Source organism: Gopherus evgoodei, chromosome 7, assembly GCF_007399415.2.
Source record: "Gopherus evgoodei ecotype Sinaloan lineage chromosome 7, rGopEvg1_v1.p, whole genome shotgun sequence".
NCBI lineage: Eukaryota > Metazoa > Chordata > Testudines > Testudinidae > Gopherus > Gopherus evgoodei.
In genome coordinates this window covers 50,737,285-50,756,679 of record NC_044328.1, presented here as the reverse complement: position 1 = coordinate 50,756,679, position 19,395 = coordinate 50,737,285, and the positions used below count along the sequence as shown (strand labels likewise).

At 37.5% G+C, this 19,395-nt stretch overlaps 1 protein-coding gene across 2 annotated transcripts in view; it reads right to left on the bottom strand.

The window, feature by feature from the left end:
- Positions 1-19,395, bottom strand: part of ANK3 (ankyrin 3) — a 295,498-nt gene that overhangs the window by 23,901 nt on the left and 252,202 nt on the right. The window contains exons 37-42 of one of the 2 annotated variants that reach the window (XM_030568802.1): positions 11,427-19,157; positions 10,736-10,810; positions 9,604-9,735; positions 7,845-7,988; positions 4,631-4,721; positions 1,029-1,404 (exon numbers count right to left, since the gene is read on the bottom strand). In XM_030568802.1, coding sequence (XP_030424662.1) covers positions 1,029-1,404; positions 4,631-4,721; positions 7,845-7,988; positions 9,604-9,735; positions 10,736-10,810; positions 11,427-19,157 — 8,549 coding nt within the window. Of the gene's footprint in view, positions 1-1,028; positions 1,405-4,630; positions 5,316-7,844; positions 7,989-9,603; positions 9,736-10,735; positions 10,811-11,426; positions 19,158-19,395 lie in introns of both variants that reach the window. The other variant, XM_030568803.1, reaches the window with a different exon arrangement.

Genomic DNA, 19,395 nt, shown 5'->3' with positions numbered 1-19,395 from the left:
TGTATAGATGACAAAGGGAGATGGAAGGAACTCCAACGCATCTGCCCTGAGATTTTTCTTAGCTATTTTATAGATCATTAGCTCCCTGGTGGTCTTATTGTTTATCAAATGGCAACCTTCCAGCTGCTGGGCTTCATAGAACAGAATTGTTGTGTTGTAAACAATTATTTGAACAAACTTAATTAGGCTGCAGGAAGGAAATCAGCTGTTGAGAGTTGCACTAAAATTCCATCTTGAGCAGACAACTGGCTGGAAAGATGCTGTGGGTGGAACACCCGCATGCCCAGTAAGTACTTAGTGACATGCAAAGTAGGTAATGTAAGACTGAAGGGGAGGCAGTAGACCACACCTATCACTGGATGGAAGAGCATGTCCTCTCTTAGAGAAGTGCTTTGTACACTGGTAATTCTCTATAGACCTGTGCAAGAACATACAGCTTGGCCTTATGCATTTGCAGTGTGAATGAGTGTGTCAGGGGAACAAAGCACAAATAGGTTAAATTTCAGCAGCTAGATAAGGTATTTTCCTGAAAATGAATGTAGTGAAAAAACAGGCAGGGAAGATTCTCTGCCCTACTCTGCTCGTTTTGATGGCTCAAAGAACAGAAACCATCTGCATCTCTCTTGTAGAAATAGAACCACGGAAGCTAGCTCCTGGCACCACCCTTGACACAGCTACCAGCATAGCAAGCATGTCAGGGATGGGAAGGAGACATGGTCCATGGTGACTGTTGCTAGCTGATGCAGCTCAGAGCAGCCAAGAAGGCAAGGCTGGGTACCAGGCAGAGAATTACAGAGCCATAATTGTCTCCTTGATGCCCCCCAACACTATTTCACCCTTGCCATTTATATGTAAAAACTCGGTGGTTGAACCATTATTTTCCATTATTGTAATTTAGTAAATTAATCATATCAAACTGATGTTAAAAGGTAGAAAAATGAGTTAACAAAACAAATTTCACTATAAGTTTACAAAACTTTATGTCGATTAATATACATTCAACTACATTAATAATTGCAGAACCATACCTTTTGTTCAGACGTTGCTGCTCCCGCCTCTTCCTGGATGTTTGCTCTTGGCTTACTATCTTCAGGCGTTTTCCAGCTCATCTTCTTCATGCTGACAGGCACAGAGGTTTTAGGCTCTTCTGCTGTTGGCTTGCTGGTCTCTTCTAAAGATTTCTGATATGATGTTAATAATGTTTGCTCTTCAGTATGGACAGAGCTTCGTGTTTTTGGCTTCAGAGTTTCCTTGTCACTCTGTTTTCCCACTTTATTCATGGACTCTTGAACATAAGATTTAGTCTTAACTTCTGTTGTTGTTTCTGTGCGGCTTCCATTGGCTTCAACTTTTCCAGTTTCTCCTTTTAGATATGAGGTAATAGAATCCCTACATTGGTCCGGGCTACAAAAGATAAACAACAGACAATCACACAATGTTCAAATCGCTTTCAGAAATGCTAAACAATTATCTTGGTGTTAAGATGCCTGTATTCTCAGTTTGTACTTTTTAAAAACAAAGAAGTAAAGATTTAAATGTAGTATGTGAACATCAAGCTATTGAATATTCCTGTATTGGGTACAGTAGTTTCTGCCTGGGCAGTCTCACTTGCAAAGGCACTGAGAATTTATAGTTCCTACTGAACACTGAAAATCAGGTCACATGTTTTTATTCTAAGCCTTTTCCAATTAGGGGGAAAAAAGGAAAAAAAAAACGAGGAACAAATGAGGTACACCAACATGGCCTTATGAACATATGAGATATATACTCACCTGACACTACTGGTTGATTGCTACTTACTACCCTGAAGTTTCTGCCTGAATTTAGCTGTATACCTCTATATATCACTGATGCTCAAATAATTAGCTCTTTTCTGAGAAAACTACAAAGTTGGTAAAGAAACCGTATCAAGTTGCTAATGAAACAGAATAAACATCCCGCTAACAAGACATAATTACACATTTAAGTATTCTGTCTGTAATTCATTTAATTAGGTACAATATCTCCTGAATTAGGTATATTTCTCAATTAATCCAAATTATCTCTGGATAAATCATACCAATATTAAATCATTCACATTGCCGTATTGAATTTCTCATCACTTAAATCCTACACCCACTGAAGTCAATGGCAAAACTCCCAATGAATTCAATGAGAGGATCTAGCCCTTAATAAGTATTTCAAAATGTTTTAAGACAGATCCTCAGATGGTGTAAATTGGTGTTGCTCCACTGAAGGCAATGGAGCTCTGCTGATTTATACCAGCTGTGGATTTTGTCCCTTAAACTGATATCAGTCATGAAAGGTGCAAATCAAGAACCAAGGATCCATCCTAAATATCAAGTTGAGGGGCTTAGTAGATACAATGGGCAACAGCTACAGTAGCTCTTTCCACCCCACCACCACATATGAACTATCAGACATGGGACTACAAAATCTTTCAAGAAATAGACTATGAATGCCCTTGGTTCAGCAAAGCAATTGATCCTTGGAAAGCAGACAGACAATCTCTTGTGCCCCACTTTTAAAAAGGTGTGGTAGGCTGATGTGACAGAAGTTATTTCATATAAGCATCTTATTTATAAGATTAATTACAATCCTGAAGAATTTGGGATATGGCAAAAATTAACCCCTTGTGGAAAAACAAAGATATACAAGCAAGAGGAATAGAGATTTAGGGAGTAGTGTGGGAATGGAAGTGGAGCAGTGCAGGACTCTGCTTTTACAAAGTGTTTGTTTATTGTTTGTCCATAGTTCATATTATTATTCTGCATAAATCTGTTTAATTGATTTTAAATAAAAATACATTTACTTTTAAAAAAATCAAAATGAAATATCATCAACAACACTGGAAACACCTACCTCTGAAACAGACATATTAACTACCAATCCCAATATATTATTTCAGAGACACTTAAGAGTCAAATCTACTTATTACTTTTGTTGTTATTATTATTATTATTATTATATTTATTCATATTCTGGTAGTATCCACAATGCGGTAAGCGCTGTCCCTGCCCCGAAGAGCTTACTATCTAAGACTTTTTGTGAAGGGGAATTGTTTAAAACGGGATGCAGCATAGCCACGTTCCTACAAATTATGACAATGCAGCAAAGAAAATGACAAACAGGAAGTGAAGACTGGTTGAAGGGAAACTCCAGTAAGTGCACTTGTTGCATGATAGCCAGTGAGCTGTACACTGTTGTTCAGGAAATGAACTACAGATTATCATTTAAGTACTAGAGTAGTTCATACACATGGTAGAATGAATATATTTTACTGGGATTGTGCTCTGAAGTATATTATTGCAGCCTTTATTATTATTTGTGCTTGAGTCTTTCTGTATGGGAGTGGAAATGTCATGAATGTGGTGTTTTCTTCTACGATATTTCTGCATAAATGGCAGGGGGGTTGCCCTCCCATTCCTCAAAATCTGCTGGTCTTTGGAGATCTGAAGCAGGCAGAAGACATTCACATAGAGGCTCCTTTCCTTTGTACAGCTACCCTGGGATACTAACACTGTTGGCCCTAGTTCCACATTATGGAGAGGAAAACAGCACAACTTACTTCTGGCTTAATTGGGTTATAGAAAAGAACCCATGAGAGCAGGGCACAGACACCAATTCATTTGTGGATGTGGAAGAGAATACTGGGTAGGGGCATTAATAAATAAACAATAAGCTAACCATACTTAAGAGTATGTCTACACTGGAGCTGGAGGTCTAATTTCCAGTGTGGGTATACACAGCTGTGTTAGCTGTGATCAAGCCAGTGTGCTAAAATAGCAGTGGAGTGGGTTAACCAGCCAAGTATGATCCTGACTGAAACACAGGTACATACCAGGGCGGTTAACCTATCCTGCTACTTGTGCTACCATGTCACACGGGCATTTTTAGTATCCTAGCTTGATCAGTGCTAGCACAAGTACGTCTACCCAAACTGGGAATTACACCTCCAGCTCCCACATAGACAGAACCTCTGTTAATTACTTTTTTCAGTGTTGTGGTGACATAGACATAGCATTTAAAAGACAATCTATTCTTAAACAGCATAGTTTAGTGAATATTGATTTTTAACTTTTTATTTTCACTGTCTTTTAAATAACTAATGAAGTTCTTGCTTGCTGTGAGGATGGCTAAGCCTGTTGTATACCATCATTTAAGACAGCTATTATATTTTACAAATTATTTGAATGTTGGCTTTAGATATTTAGTTGTCAGAAATTTTTTTTTAAGTTATCCTAATTCTAAAGCTGTCAGTGGAAGAGAAGTATAGTTGCAAGATATGTATTAAGGGTCTAATCAGTTGACCTAAATGACTTTTGGATTGTTTCCACTGGCTTCAATGGGCTTTGGATCAGACCTTTATAGAAAACGTAATCTACATCTAACAGAAGATAAAGCATAGTTATCTGATCCAAATGATGATAGGTATTTAAAAATATATATATATTTTCTTGGACCTTGCTGATAGTGTTCCAGACTTGTGTAAGAAATGCAAATACATTAAAATCAAGCTATGAACTTGAATAACTTCAGAAGGCTTTTTTTAGAAATCTTACATCTGGAAGTGAAAATGACATTGAAAATGATTTGTTTGAAGACAAACATCTATATTCCAGATCCTTACCTATCATCTAGCCGATCTAGTAGTTCACCACTTATTCTGCGCCCAGGCGTTGGTGGTTCAACATGGACACTTGATGCCTCACTCTGCCAACCTGTAATTGAAGACATTTCCTGTTCTGCTTGCTGAACATCTTTTAGAATAGACCACACTTTTTCTTCCGTCATCTCCTCAGACTCAACTCCTTCTTCAAGATGAATGTCCTCAAACAGATATTTAAGCTTTTCTTCTGTCATCTCCTCATCAGTACCAGACTTTTCTCTCTCATGCTGTTCAGTTTTCACTCCTGTTTCACTAGTCTCTTCACTCTGTATTTGTTTTGAGTACTTAGCATCTTTTGATATCCCACCATAACTACCAAGATACCGAGGATAATCATTCAGGTCCACTTCCTCCAAATGGCTCTGGCCTACAGACATATCTTTAGGTGCTCTTTCTTTAGGTACTGAGAAATCAGGTTTGCTGTCTTCCAGTGAAGTATCTTCTTCAATCACCACTGGAGGTCCTGCTTCTGTACCGTCTAGATTTCCCTGTGAAGTCACTAATGCATCACTCAGTCTACTAGGAGTTCTAAGGGGTGACTCTATACTAGAGGTATCACTAAAGAAATCATCTTGATGGAAAGGGGTGGGTGGCACAAAGCGCAACCCAGTGGGAGTTTCCAGTTCCACTTGAATGGTGGGATAACCTAAGGAAGACAGTACATTTGGACTGACTGGAATGAAGTATGGAGCAATACATAAGTATCATGTAAAATGATTGATAAATTACAGAAAATATTAAAATATTAAAATGAGATGTTGTAGCCATTTAAATGTGAATGTAAATTAGATAGATTTATTGGTTTACCCTAAATGGATGCAACACAAATTAGAGTAGCTAAAATGGCTAGTTGCTAAAATCGTGGCAGCTACTGCTCCTGACTTCTTCAGAAATCAACACTCTGTAAAGGTTCTAATGAATGGTTTTGCAGCCACCTTAACATTTTTATAGCTATAGCACACTGACTCATAAGCAAGCAAATGGAATAAATATGGATAGAGTTGGTCGTCCTTTATATCTAACATTGTATTTTGTGGCCAAATTATGTAACACTCTCTCTCTTTGTTTTGATTCATGCAAACTTGATGAATATAATCTAAAGGAAGAATCTGATCATAATGCTGGACAGCCAGGTTGTGTTGTGTGGCATGTATGTGTGTGGGGTGAGTGGGTGGGGGTATTTTTGTTGTTGTTGCAAATATCTATGTCTAAAACAGGTCCACATTTTTAATATCCTAGTTTTAAAAATTACACAATACTTACAATACTATGCACTAGTATATTCCAATTTAATCATTGTGCTACAAAAATATAATTGTTAAGGAACAAAGAATAGAAATGAATCTCAGTGTGGCTAGGAAAGAAGAGCAGATTTTAAAATACAGCAGAATAAAATCTAAAAATAAAAAAGTGTCAGCAAAAGGATTACATAACACAAACACCACAGGGGAAGAATCTATATAAAAATTTCTGGTACAGTAAAATTATATAGATGAGAGGACTGTAGTGAGTAAGGAGATCTTGGTGATCTTGGAGACTGAGGAGATCTTGGTGACATGGGTACAATCAGAAACACTGATCAAATAAAGAGAGAAAAGAAAAGATAAGTAATGAAAACATGGGAAAAATCATTCGCAAGGATTAGACTGAATACACACAAATGAATGACAACGAAATGTAAAATTTACACTCCAGTAAACAAATATTAGGCTGAATATCCTAGGAAAGGAAGACATGTTTGGGGGTTAAGTTGACATCGTGGTGCCTGTTGAAGGAGGTGTATCAACAGGATTTTTTCTGAATCAGCTGAGATAAAGGTAAAGAGCAGTCTGGTCTTGGTGAGGAAAGGAAATTCGAGGAAGGTGAGGAGAAGAGAAGAGGAGAGACAAAAGTAACTGTGGAGAAGCACATTTTCTTTATAATAAACACTGCTGCTATGATTAAAAGGTGCAAGCAACATTTCAAAAGGAACTTTCTTAAAATGTCAACAGAAAATTATTTCTGCAATGCAATGATTCAATGACCAAAGCTGCTGCTTAATAATGGAGCATATTAAATTTATATAGTCTAATAATCAGAAAATCCCAGTATAATGCAGGAAGAAGATTAAGTCATCAATACACATTTGAAGAAAATATATGCAAAAGAAGATGTTTTGTACATAAGACTTGAATTGTATATAAGATTTTAATTGGCAGGGTTTTAAATCAGAGCTGAGGTGACCAGTGCCATCAGTATATTTTAAAGATAATTTCAAAAAAGAAATAGCAGTAATTAGTGGCTCCACAGGACCAATACAAAGTATATGTTTGCTTATTTGCCATTCTCTTGTATAATCAGAACCCCATTTGTCCTGCAATTCTTGACTTACAATATCTGGCTCAAAATTAACCCAAATTACTCTATAATTATCTTGTATAGTTGTAGGGTGAAAACTATTACAAGTTTCCACTTATGTAAAATTGATATTTTCTCATTCAAAAATTAAACACTTGGGTTTATATTGCCATTTTATATTTGGAAAATTATGGTTTAATTTCTGAAAGGTTTCAAGTATAAATTATGAATACATTCATTTTTCTCAAAGCTGTATATTAGTAAATTGCAAATTCTTTTAGTGTACATGTCATTACTAAACACTCATTTCTTTTTAAGAGAAGATTTCCTACTACCTAGTATATGGAGATGAGACTGAAGGATTTTTTTTTTTCCTGGTAATGTGGGGCACAGTATATCACCATCTACATTACAAATACTTTTTAATGCATGAGCAACTAAGTGTATGATTTTTCATTTGACAATTGAAATTGAAAAACACAAAAGTGCCTGATCAATCTACACTGAAATTAGTGGGAACAACTTTATTCATGTGTATATTTTCAGGACTGGACCCTTACCTTTGGAGACACAAGCTGATATAAAATGTAAGTTGAAAATACTATACAAATGTGTATTAGAGTTTTGCATTTCATATTGCATTCATGAACTTTAAAAAAACATAGAGCAATTCTAAGTACCATAATTGTGATTTTGAAGAGAGAAAAAAACTTTAAAATGAAAAGAAATTAATTAGTCCTTCACAATTTACTGTCTTTTGAGAAAAGGTCTGTTTATAATATTTTTCTGTATTATTGGACATATTATTGAAATAATTATGTGCACAGAATTCAATTACCATCAATGGGATCATGAAAAACGTTATTTTCATCTGCAAAACTTCTAGTGCCTGAAATGTTTCCATAATCAAATATTGGTCCTTCCAACAGCGTCACAATATCTATTCGGTTAATTTTTGTCAATACAGAGATTAAGGCATCAGCTGGAAAATATAATAAGGAACATGTTAGAAAAAATTCAGTCATCTTTGAGTTATGTAATTGTTTCCCTCAATCTCAATCATACTGCATTAATTAGAAGATGCTGAGACATGTGTTTCACCTCAATGCTTCTGTTTGGTTCTGGAAAGTTATATTTACTAGCTTGTCTAAAAATCAATCTGTGGTATACTTATATGAGGCATACAATGTCTAGTAAGAGTCTCCTTCACAATGTAATTACATTGTTTTTCATGCCATCATTAGAAGCAACATGACTGAGACTAGAGGGTTCCTAAAGAATATATTTCCTTGCTACTAGAAGAAAATATCCTTCCACTAAGGATGTCATTGTAGACTTTGGAACAACAGGTGACTGCACATGGGCTAATGATCAATAAATGTGATGTGCAGTTTTGTTGTAGCTATGTCAGTCCCAGGGTATTAGAGAGACAAGTTGGGTGAGGTAATCATATCTTTTATTTAGACCAACGTCTGTTGGTCAGAGAGAGGAGCTTTTGGGTAGCTTGAAAGCTTGTCTCTCTCACCAACAGAAGTTGGTCCAGTAAAATATGTTACCTCACCCACCCTGTCTCTCTAATAAAAGTGATGGTATTTAGATGTGGAGAAATCTTGTTGGGCAGATGGTATTTCTGCAAATGACCCTAAGGATGGATCCCTTTCACATTCACCCTTACATTTCAGACTTTTATTTTTGTTACATTATAAGGCCTGTCCCCTAAAGATCTAAAGACAGAAAGGGTCCTCCCCTCATCCCATGACAGAGAAGGATCTGAACAAAGTGAAATCAGGGCAGCTCAGCTGAAACAGGGATAGAGCTGGTGGGGAAGTCCATATAGATCATCTGCAGCTTTTGCAGGGAGCTAGGGGGTGGCTGGTGGAATCACAACTCTCCAGACTCACTGACCAAACCCAAACATCATGGGGGATGGGGAGGGCTCAGCGTGTATAATGGCTGCAATAATGGCAACAGGATGGTTCAGCATCTACTCTGCAATCTCTTATAGGGGATTCTGTCCCACTGACACATGTGGCCCATCCCAGGGTACAACTTGAGTACTTATGAACAGTATACATTCTTCAGTGGTTTTACTGACAAAACTAGTGAAAAAGGACACTCAAAAACTTGAAGAAAAATTATCCTCATTCTTTTTCATATGCCTGGAGAATAATAGGCATTCAGAAGATGGATCAGGCCAGTGACACACATTGGAGCTGATCGGGACAGCTGATCGGAGGTTTAACTCAGCTAAAGCAGGATTGTATGGGTTGGAAGATGGTAGAAGACGCTACTGTCCCATTATGAAGGCCAAGAACTGAAGGTTTAGCATCTCTCTTCCAGTATGCAACAATTCAAATGAAGTAACTACATAAATAGATATGGTAATTACCAAGTGAATACATATTATAATTTCTTGAACTTTGGTAAAAATAGCTAGAGCAGGAAATGTTATTTCATGAGTGCTACTTAGAAAAGCTTTATTATGTTTTCATATTCATTTCCAAATAATCAAGATGATGGGAGCTACACTATTTAGAATATGGCAATATATGAAGTTGTGTATAATTTATAATCAACAATAACAGCTCTGAACTTACTTGTAGCATTTTTCCCATCCCTGGTAACCCATTTTTTTAACAACATGAAACTCTGAGCAATCAGAGAATTGGGGTTTTCTACACGGATTTGATTAATTTCATCCACAGAAAAATTTAGTTCTCTTGCCAGTTCTATAAAGCAAGAAAAAATATACCATTATCATCATGTCAGTCTTATCTTGTCAATTCTGTAAAAGTAACAGCTTTATTAGGTCACGCAGATGAATTAATGTAAACAAATATCTGACACATAGTTTATAATTAATTTACGAGATAATGACAGGAGTATTAAAACTTCCCAGAAAGACATCATGCCAGATCTTGTAATCATATCCCTGGTAGGTATTATCATACCTACATCAAGTACACACCCTGCTCTAAGGTTAAAATTGTGAAAAAAAACCTCCGTAGAGGTTACCTTATTGCTGTTGATTTTTAAAATCTTGTATGCTGTAATACATGATATCCAGATTACTACATCTCTCTCTTCATCTACACTATAATCACTGATACATGGTGACACAGTACAATGAACTGAGTTTATTGGAGGAGTTGATTTGCATTGCTGTACAGTATAGAACTGCAGGACTACTACAATTACTGTTATGGGGCTCATTCTCAGAGGTGGTGAACACCCGTAACTGTTGCTGAAGACATTGGGAGCTTGTGGTGCTCAATGCTTTGAAAAATCAGGACAGTGGAAAATGGGAAAAGCCATACGACCCCAGATAAGTGTCCAGCCAGCAGGTTCCCAACTCTCTCAATCCATTTGTGCCAACTATTCCCAGAACAGGACTTAAGGAGAATAAAATTCTTTCACCATTTTAAATAAAAGTGTTTATTTACTGATCAATGGCAAGACAATTCTGCCATTAGCATTTCCTTGGAGGTTTCTTCTTTTAACTGAAAATCTATTGAAATGTTTAATAGTTTACAACAAACCGATATGGACTCCACTTTTATGAGATGGACAACATTACTGACAATGTGCACAGAACCCTCAATTCTGAGTGACTCCTATGGGAACTGGATATGGTCAAGTCCATAAAGAACTTGTAGTACCTTACTATAAAAGATGATCTGCAAAAATAATTGCTAAATTCCATTTCAGTCTGACAGCATAAAAACATACCTGTCCAGCTAAGTCCCAGATGATCAGCTACAATTGCCATCCTTATGTCTGTTCGTTCACATGGGCTCTGTGGACCTGTGGTTTACAATATCTTGATTAAAAAGATTTTGTAAAGAAACCTGAAATACTGGACAATAGTTTTTAATATTTTAATTTCACCAAGTTGCTGGTGTTCAGATTGTATACTAAAATGATTGTGTCTTAATAACCTACAAAATAATTTCTTTGTCACAGCTTTTATATTTTCACCTGTCTAAAGCTAAATGTCAAAATACATGATGTTGTAGTATAATGAGACCAAACATGCTGACATTCTAGCTACTGGACTATACACAAATTGTTCTATTATTGGTGAAAAACACCAGGGTGGGATTAACATCTATTTTTTCTATTTTGACAGAATGAAATTTGCTGTTACAAAATAAATCTTTAAAAGTCCTGAGTTACATCAATGTCTTCAGCATGCTTCACTAGCTATCTACAATACAGAATTTGTATAAAGGAAGAAAGAAGAGTATAAGACAGCACATACAGATGACAATGACAGAATGAGAACTACAGTAAGTCACTCCACAGGCAATCACAACAGTTCATGCACTAGGATCAACAAGTTGAAAGTTTTACAAACTAGGCTTGATCTCCACGAGGTGAGCCATGACAGCTCCAGAAACCTGACTGCCTTCATTCTCACCAGTCCTTTTACTTCTCCTCCTCTCACTGTCGACCTTTTCAATCTTTGATTTTAAGGATGCTGCCTCTGTTCTCATATCTCTAGCAGACTTCGATGTAATGGAAGGCTGGTAAACTTGAGTAGCTTCTGATAATGATGTATTTCTTGATGAACTGTCTTCTTCATCATCAGACACCTCTGACTGCATCTTTTTCTCTTCATCAGATAGACGATCCACAAGCTTTAATGTCTCACCACTAATTCCCTTAAAATATTCAATAGAATGTTTACATACCTCCCTAAGCTGATTTTTCCTTACTTTAACTGTTGTCATTGTGATAGAGGTAGACCTTACCTTTACTGGTAATTTGGAAGGAAGCTGTTTGATTTTTCCTTTCTCTAACTGCTCTTGCTTTTGCATTATTGGTGTTTTTCTAGATATAGCTAGATTTTTCCTGGGTACATTTTTTACTGGAATCTTAGATCTTACTTCTAGACATGGAGAAGAATTATTTTGTTTTATTTTGTTGGGTTTACTAGCCTGTCTCACTTTACTCGCTATTCTTTTCTGGATATTATTTGGTGGAACGACTTCTTTTACTGAACTGGCCTTTATGGGAAGTTTTGATTTTGCTCTACTCCCTACCAACTCTCTTGACCTTTGCTGCTGTCCTTGTACTTTCGGCTTATCTGTTATTCTGTGTCCTTGTGTTGCCCCTGCCCCTCTTCCTGAAGTGCTTTTCATTTGGTTAGCATTCTGTATGGAACACTTGGGTTCACAATGTTCTTTTAGCTCTACATTACAGGTAATATTATTTGTATGGCTACCAGATGAATCCAAATTATTGTTGTTATTAAAATTATCTTTTTGAAAATCAAGTTTTTCTTTTTGGCTACAGCTTGTCTGGCTAGTAGTTGAACTTGTAATCACTGCTACAGTTTCATTTTCTAATCCCTGACCACTGGGCATCACAGCTTCTATCTTATCTGTCACTTCTCCAGGGCCATCTTTCTTCAGAGTCATCGTGGAAGCAGAAATTCCCATTTTAATAGGTGTGCGCAATTTGGGATCAACTTTAGAAGTGTTAACAGTTGTTGATGATTTCTCCAGAGAATTACTACCAAGTGTGGCTTCCATACAATCTCCATTGGCCTGGATGATAGGCTTATGTTCAACTGCTGCTGTTTCTACTTGTCTCTCTAAGTTTGTTTCTACAATGCTGTCCCCTGACTGTGGCTGTATGATGGCAGTGACTGTACTTTTATCCCCTTTCCCCTTGTCCCCTGACTTCCCTTCAGAAGTATGCTCACCAATCTGAAAAAATTGGAGTCTTTCTTCAACAAAATCCCTCTTGCTCATGTCAATTGCACCACTGCGAGTCATCTCAAACATCTTCCCTTCATGAAATGGGAAGGGGTTGGGCTCACTAGTTGGAGTACTTTCATCTGTTGGAGTTCTGGCTGGAGTTGTATCAGGTGTCGTTGCTTGCGATCTGTCTTCTACTGCCAGACCAAATGGCTTAGCTTCATCATCCCTTGATTTAGTTTCAAACACTTCATCATCTCCTCGATTATTGGACCATGGATCAAAATCCAGACTTTTGGTAGCTACTGTTTTAAAAGGTGTTGCAAATTCTTCATCTACTTTGTAACTGAAATACGAATCAGGAAACACAGTTCTGTCGGGGTGTCTGCCTTCCAAGGTGAAAAATTGTGCACCTGACTTCTGCTCGGTCTTTTCAGAACGTGGACCTTTTGAAAGTGGCTTGTCTTCTTCAGCGCCTACCTTTCCTTCCTCCTCAATAACTTCCAGCTTACTTTGGCTAAAGCAACGATCAGTCTGTTTTAAAATGCCCTCTGTAGTCCATATATCCTTTCTGGTTTCTTCTGCTGGACCTGCAAGTTTAGAATCGCTTTCAGTGAAACCATCGTCTTCATCTTGTAAATCATAACCATCAAGAGAGTCAATTTCAGTTGCATCTGTATCATGAGAGAATTCTGCAGTGGTTGCTATGGAACACTCGGTGATAGACTGGTCATTAGTCCCATTTTGTGCTATGTCATTCTGGGGTGACTCAAGACCAATGTCAAACTCATTAGGTTTTCCAGAACTGGGATACCCTAACTCTTTCTGGTTCGGACTCTTGTCAGAAACTTTGGGTTTTGAGGCTCCTTTCTGGTCATCTTCAACTTCTTTTAATTTAAAAGTATACTTTTTTAATGGAACTGGTTGATAGAGTGATTCATCATCACTAGAGTCACTGACATCTGCTCCCGGTGGCACGGGGGAAGGTGGCTGTACTCTTATGACTGGTTCAGCCAGCTGACATTTGTCTTGTTCATCTTGCAGATTTACTTCTATCATCTCCATTTCACTCTCAGGGGAATAACGATGATTCTTTTCTGACTCAGCTTGATCTGTATCTAATGGTGGAGGAGGTGGGAATTCAATGTAGGCAACTCTGTTACTTTTGGGTCTTTTGTTAGAGTCTTTGTTTATATTATTAGGCAATATTTTGTCAATTTTCAGTGCTTCCACTGCTGTGTGTTTTACAGAGGTTGCCTTAGCCTCTGCTTCCTCTTCTGATTCCTCAGAAACCTCAGGTATGGGACTGGGCTTGCCTGGTATATAAGCTATTAGTGAGTCGGGTGTTTTAGAGGTAAACTCATAACTCACTTCCTCTGAGCTGGGTGTTTCTGGTGTTAAAGGGCTTTTCCCAGAGCTATCTATAAAGGATACTTGTTCTAGTGTGTCATCTTCTGGACTACCTTGTGGAGAAGGTGGTTGTTTTTGCTGTCTAGTTGTATAAAATGTCCCCCTAGTCTCTTGTACTGTCTTACTTTCCTGACTTACAATTTTTTTTACATTTCCTTGTTGCACCTCCTTTTCATACTGCTTTCCTACTTGAACAAAACTGACATAAACTGGCAAAGTCTTTATCTCTTTCACTCCCTCACTATTTACTAAAGGTGCAACTTTATCCAAGTAATCAATGGGACTAGGGTCAAATACCTCACTTGAAGGAGATTCCTTTCCAGGACTAAAGTCTAAAGAATCAGGTGATTTGCTAGGGGATATTTCAGTTTCCTCCACTGGAGGACTTAACACTATGGAACCTTGTTGCTTGGTAACTTTAGTGACTTTTGAATGTTTTATTTTTTCATCTTCTACATAATCAAATTCTCTCTGAACTTGTTCCTTAATCATAGTTGACTGGGACACTCTAGCTGACAGTTCATATGCTGATTTTTTTGACTGATCATAAACACTATCAAGAATGGTAGGAGATGACATTCTTTTCTCCTCAGAAATTCTGACAGGAATGTGGGACACAGTCGATTCATTTCTTTTTGAAGTTTTATCTGTCATTTCATTGGTGTGTTCCTCTTCTCTGACAACAAATTCTCTGTACAGAACCTTTTTTGATGGAGATTTTACAGTCATTTCCTTCACCTCTCTTGAATGAGATCCATGTGTTGGCAATTTGTGTTCACTCTCTGTCACAGTGATAAATTCACTCTTTTTGTTAGTTTTCGTCTCAGCATGGTCAACATGGTTTTCTTTCACCATATCTTGAACAAGTACATGGGAAAGTTTTTCTTTTGGTGTTTTATGGTTAGAAGCTCCAGGACTTTCCCATGTTCGATAGATTTTTTTGTCCCAATGTCCTTTAGCCGGTAAGTCTGAGCTATATGCCAAGTCTTTAGCTTGCTGTTCAGAAGTATATTCTAGCAGACTTTTACTTGATATTTCAGTGCTCTGTTTCTGTACTTCTGAAGCACAAATGTCTTCTATAACTTTACCTTTACCTTGGACATTATCTTCTTTCAGTTTCATAGTAGTATATTCTTTTTGCAGTGATGCATTTCCTTCTGTCAGATCTATTTGCTTTGGGTGCTTTTCTCTTGCATAAAACTGATACACTGGTAGTTTGCTTTCTTGTAATTTCTTTACTGGAATTTTGGATTGACTATCTTGCTTTTTTTCTTCTTGAGCTAGATCTTTAGTCCTTGGACTTATACTTTGTTCAAATTTAAGTCTAATGGAATTAAGCTTGGATTGTTTTAGCTGAAATCCAGTCTGTGAAGCTTCAGTTGTTTTACTCTGCTGAGCATTTCCTTTGTGTTCCACAGTTTGTTTACAGTCCCCCATTTGTTGAGCAAGAATCTTTCTTTCAGGACTGCTGGGCAAACTTGCTGCTTTTCTTTCATCGGCTGTTGGAGAACACTTCCCATCATGCCCATACTGCCGCACTTTACTCCAGTCATCGCTCAATGTCACTATTTCACTGAGCAGTACTTTTTCAGGGCTGCTGCTGGCAGAGCTATGACTAGAATGCATTTCTTTGCCATTTTTTTTATGTTGCTTTTTCTCTGGAGATTGTAGCTCATCATTCAACTTTTCTGTTTTGTCCCGAAAAAACTGTGATACTTCAGTCAGTTTTTCTTCTGCCTCCTTAACAGTCCTGTCCACCCTGTCTTCATATATCATCTTTTCTCTACCTCTGTCTAATCTGTCCTCAGTAAAGCGCATCCACATGGCATGTTTTGGACTACTAACATCTCCAGTATAGTGTAACACTGTCACTTTATCATAATGATCATCTTTAGACATTTTACCTACACCATTTTCAGACACATTTTTATAGATTTTGGAGAGAATTTCTTTTTTGGGGGCAGTGGCTACTTTTTCTCTGCATCGTTTATCAGACCCCTGTAACTCTGAACTAAGGGGTAGAGCATGGTCAGTAACTGACTCCTCAGTATCAGAATGAGACACATCTAGCTTTTCTGAAAGAAGCATTTTCTCAGCAAACCTGTAAGACTCCCCTCTTAATTCTGACAACTCATCATCATGGTATTCTATTGAGTGTTGACTCAAAAGCTTCAGCGTTTTGTAAGAGTCATCAGACATGAGTTGAGCAGAACTAGGGCGACTGTCTTCTTCCTGGGACACAGGAGTGTTTACTCTAGAAGATTCCAGATAAGAAGGAAGTGACTCTTCAGCTGTTAGCTCTTCTTCTTCTTGCTGACCTTGTTCATCAGAACAAGGAAAAGTATCATGTTTTTCCAAACCTTTTATGTTAATATCTCCCCGAGGTAAGTCTTTCTGATATACATACATTTCTTTTTCTGGATGCTTTTTTGTTTCTCTAATAATGACTTCAGTAGGTTCAGCTTGATTACCTTTTTCAATATGGACCTCTATTATACGCTCCAGTTTGGGTTTCATTTTGCTGTCCTTCTCTGCATGTTGTGGTGAAGTTTCAGCAGACTTGCTAACATCTGACGTTACTGATGATTTATGTTCAAACAGACCTGCCAGTTCTTTGGAGGGGTCACGTCCTGATTGAAAAGCTTTCATTATGTCATGAACGGACATTGTTTCCTCAATTCTTTCTGAGGTACTTTCAGTGCATGGAGGTTTATGATAAACCATTCTAGTTGTAGTAGTGATGTGAGTTTCTTCTTTCACCCGGACACCTTTGCTAAGAACACACTTGTGGTCATCTTCTTCACTGTTGCTGGTTTTCATTTGAAATGCTTTAACCTTTTCTTTAATAGACCCAGTGGGTTTTTGTTCCAACTCCATTAAAGTAAGTGCAGGTTTCAATGAAGGTTGCTCCTCTGTTTGCTGCTCTGGAATCTCTTCTGATGATGGTTCATAACTGCGGATAACATGAACTACTTCAGTTCTTGTTTCTGTAATAACAGGAGGGATGGGTGCATCGTGGAAAAGTGGTTTTGGCCCTGTGCTTTCAGCACTTTGTGGGGCTGAAGGTGTTTTTTCACTTCTTGTTTCAAAGCCACTGTCAGACAAAGGACTTTTATCTTGGTCATGTTGAGAAAAATCATCTGGAGATTCTAAAATAGTATCTGTTCCAAAAAAGGGATCTGCAATTTTACATAATTCTTTTTCTGAAGTAGAAGGCCTCATGGAGGCTGGAGGCATTTTGAGTTTATGTTCCTGTAAAGCAATCACTGGTTTTAAAATGCGTTTTTGTCTCTCTTCATCTTTTTTCCCCTCTTCAAACTTGTACTTTATGGTTGCCAGTGAAGTACTACCAATATCATTTGTTAAATAATCAATTACTTTTGTCAAATTGTAATCCTTTTCAGATGCAGCTTTAGCTTTAATTTGCACTTTTTCTGGAACAGGATGGCATGTTATAGCCTGCTGTCTTGCTTCATCAATCTCCTCTGGACTGAACTCTACCCATTCATCTTCAGATAAATGTCCTTTATCGCTTTTTGACACTCTGGTTGACCCTTTATTTTCCAAACACACATCTTTTTTCAGTATCTCACTAACTTTAACCAAGTCTTCTTTTACTTTCTCAACAATTTTAAAGGGCTCTTCATCATCAATTCTACCCTCTTTTGTTAGTTCAGGCTGGAATGGCTTGTCCTCCGTTACATCTGTCTGCAATATTGCAGTCATCCTGATTAGGTCCTCTTTCATTTCAGCAACATCTTTCAATATCTCCTGGCTGGAGGATAAAGAAGATGGAGTAGACAATTTAAGAGCAGAGGGTGCTAAAAACAAGGATGATTTTGTAGAAGACGAAGTTCGAGTAAAGTGAGGCTGTGTACGAGTCTCTGTAGTCAATGTTTTACTAGGTGATAGTAATGCAGCTGCTGATTTTGTAAGTGAAGACTCTGGAAGCTTCTTTAATGCTGGTTCAGATAAAACATTGACTAGAGAATATACTGGAACTGTTATTGTTGATGAAGTTACTGATGAGGTAGTTGCAGATATTGACCCAAAAGATGTATATAGTGCACCTGCAGAAGGAGTTCTTATTGACTGAAAAGCAGATGGTGTTGAAGACACAAATGCCCTGAGTGGAGAAAATGGCATTGTAGTAGTGGTCGGAAACACTTTCTCAACTGTATCAGGGGCTGCATTAGTAGCACAACTTGCAGAACTTGTAGTTGCAGAGATCTTGTCTTGAAACATAGCTGCAGGTTTGGATCCAGTTATTACATTGGCAGAGGATGGATATTTCAGAGGTGACATGGATCCATTAACCAATGCTACATCTGTAGGTCCAGGTATGTGTTTCACAGGTGATGAGAAAGATGAAGTCATCATGACTTTAGATGATGAAACAGCATCAACTTCTAACTTAGCAGGAGATATCACTGACTTTAAAGGTGAAGTTAAAAGTGGTGATGCTGATGTGATGATAGACTTAAATGGTAAACTTGAAGAATACATGTTAATGTTCGATTTGGGGGATGCTGGAGGTGTCATGGTGATGGATGATCTCTCCAAAAGAGACCCTGCTGTAGTCACTGGAGATGTCCGAGAAGGAAATGTTGAAGTGGATGCCATCCCTTTTAAATTAGTGGCTTCTGTTACTGCAGGAGCTCTGATGAAAGAACCAGAAGAAACTTGGATATTATATGGAGGCTGTGATACAACGGTTTTTATTGGTGAAGAGATTGTCCGAAATGATCTAATTGGAGATGCTACGTCATTAACAGATTTAATTGAAGAGGTAGTAGAAGCTCCTAACGTAGATTTGATTGGAGAAGCAGAAGAAACAGACCATATTGATTTTAATGGGGAAGCTGTAGGCGTATTGGAGGAAGAGCTTGATAGGGAAGTGAAGCCTGATTTGGTTTGCCCAGGAACTGTAATTGGAGCTGTTGTCCATGACTGATATGGTCTTGTTGAAAAGAATGGCTTGTATGAATAAGTAGCAGGTAGGGATCTTGTTGCTCCTGCACTCCGTTCAACTGTTTCTTAAAGTTTTAAATCAAAATCAAATGTAAAATCAACAAAAATGATTGAAAAACAGAGAGACCAGAGAAGAAAATTGGTCAGTAAACGTTGTAATATTACAAAGAGTAAGTACATTTTTTTTGTATGAATCAGAATGAAATAGGCAAAAAGAACAATTAAAAAGGAAAAAAAGAGGGATGAGTCATATAATTATGACTGATCCAAAATAAAAAGCAACATAAATTGAAAGACACTAAG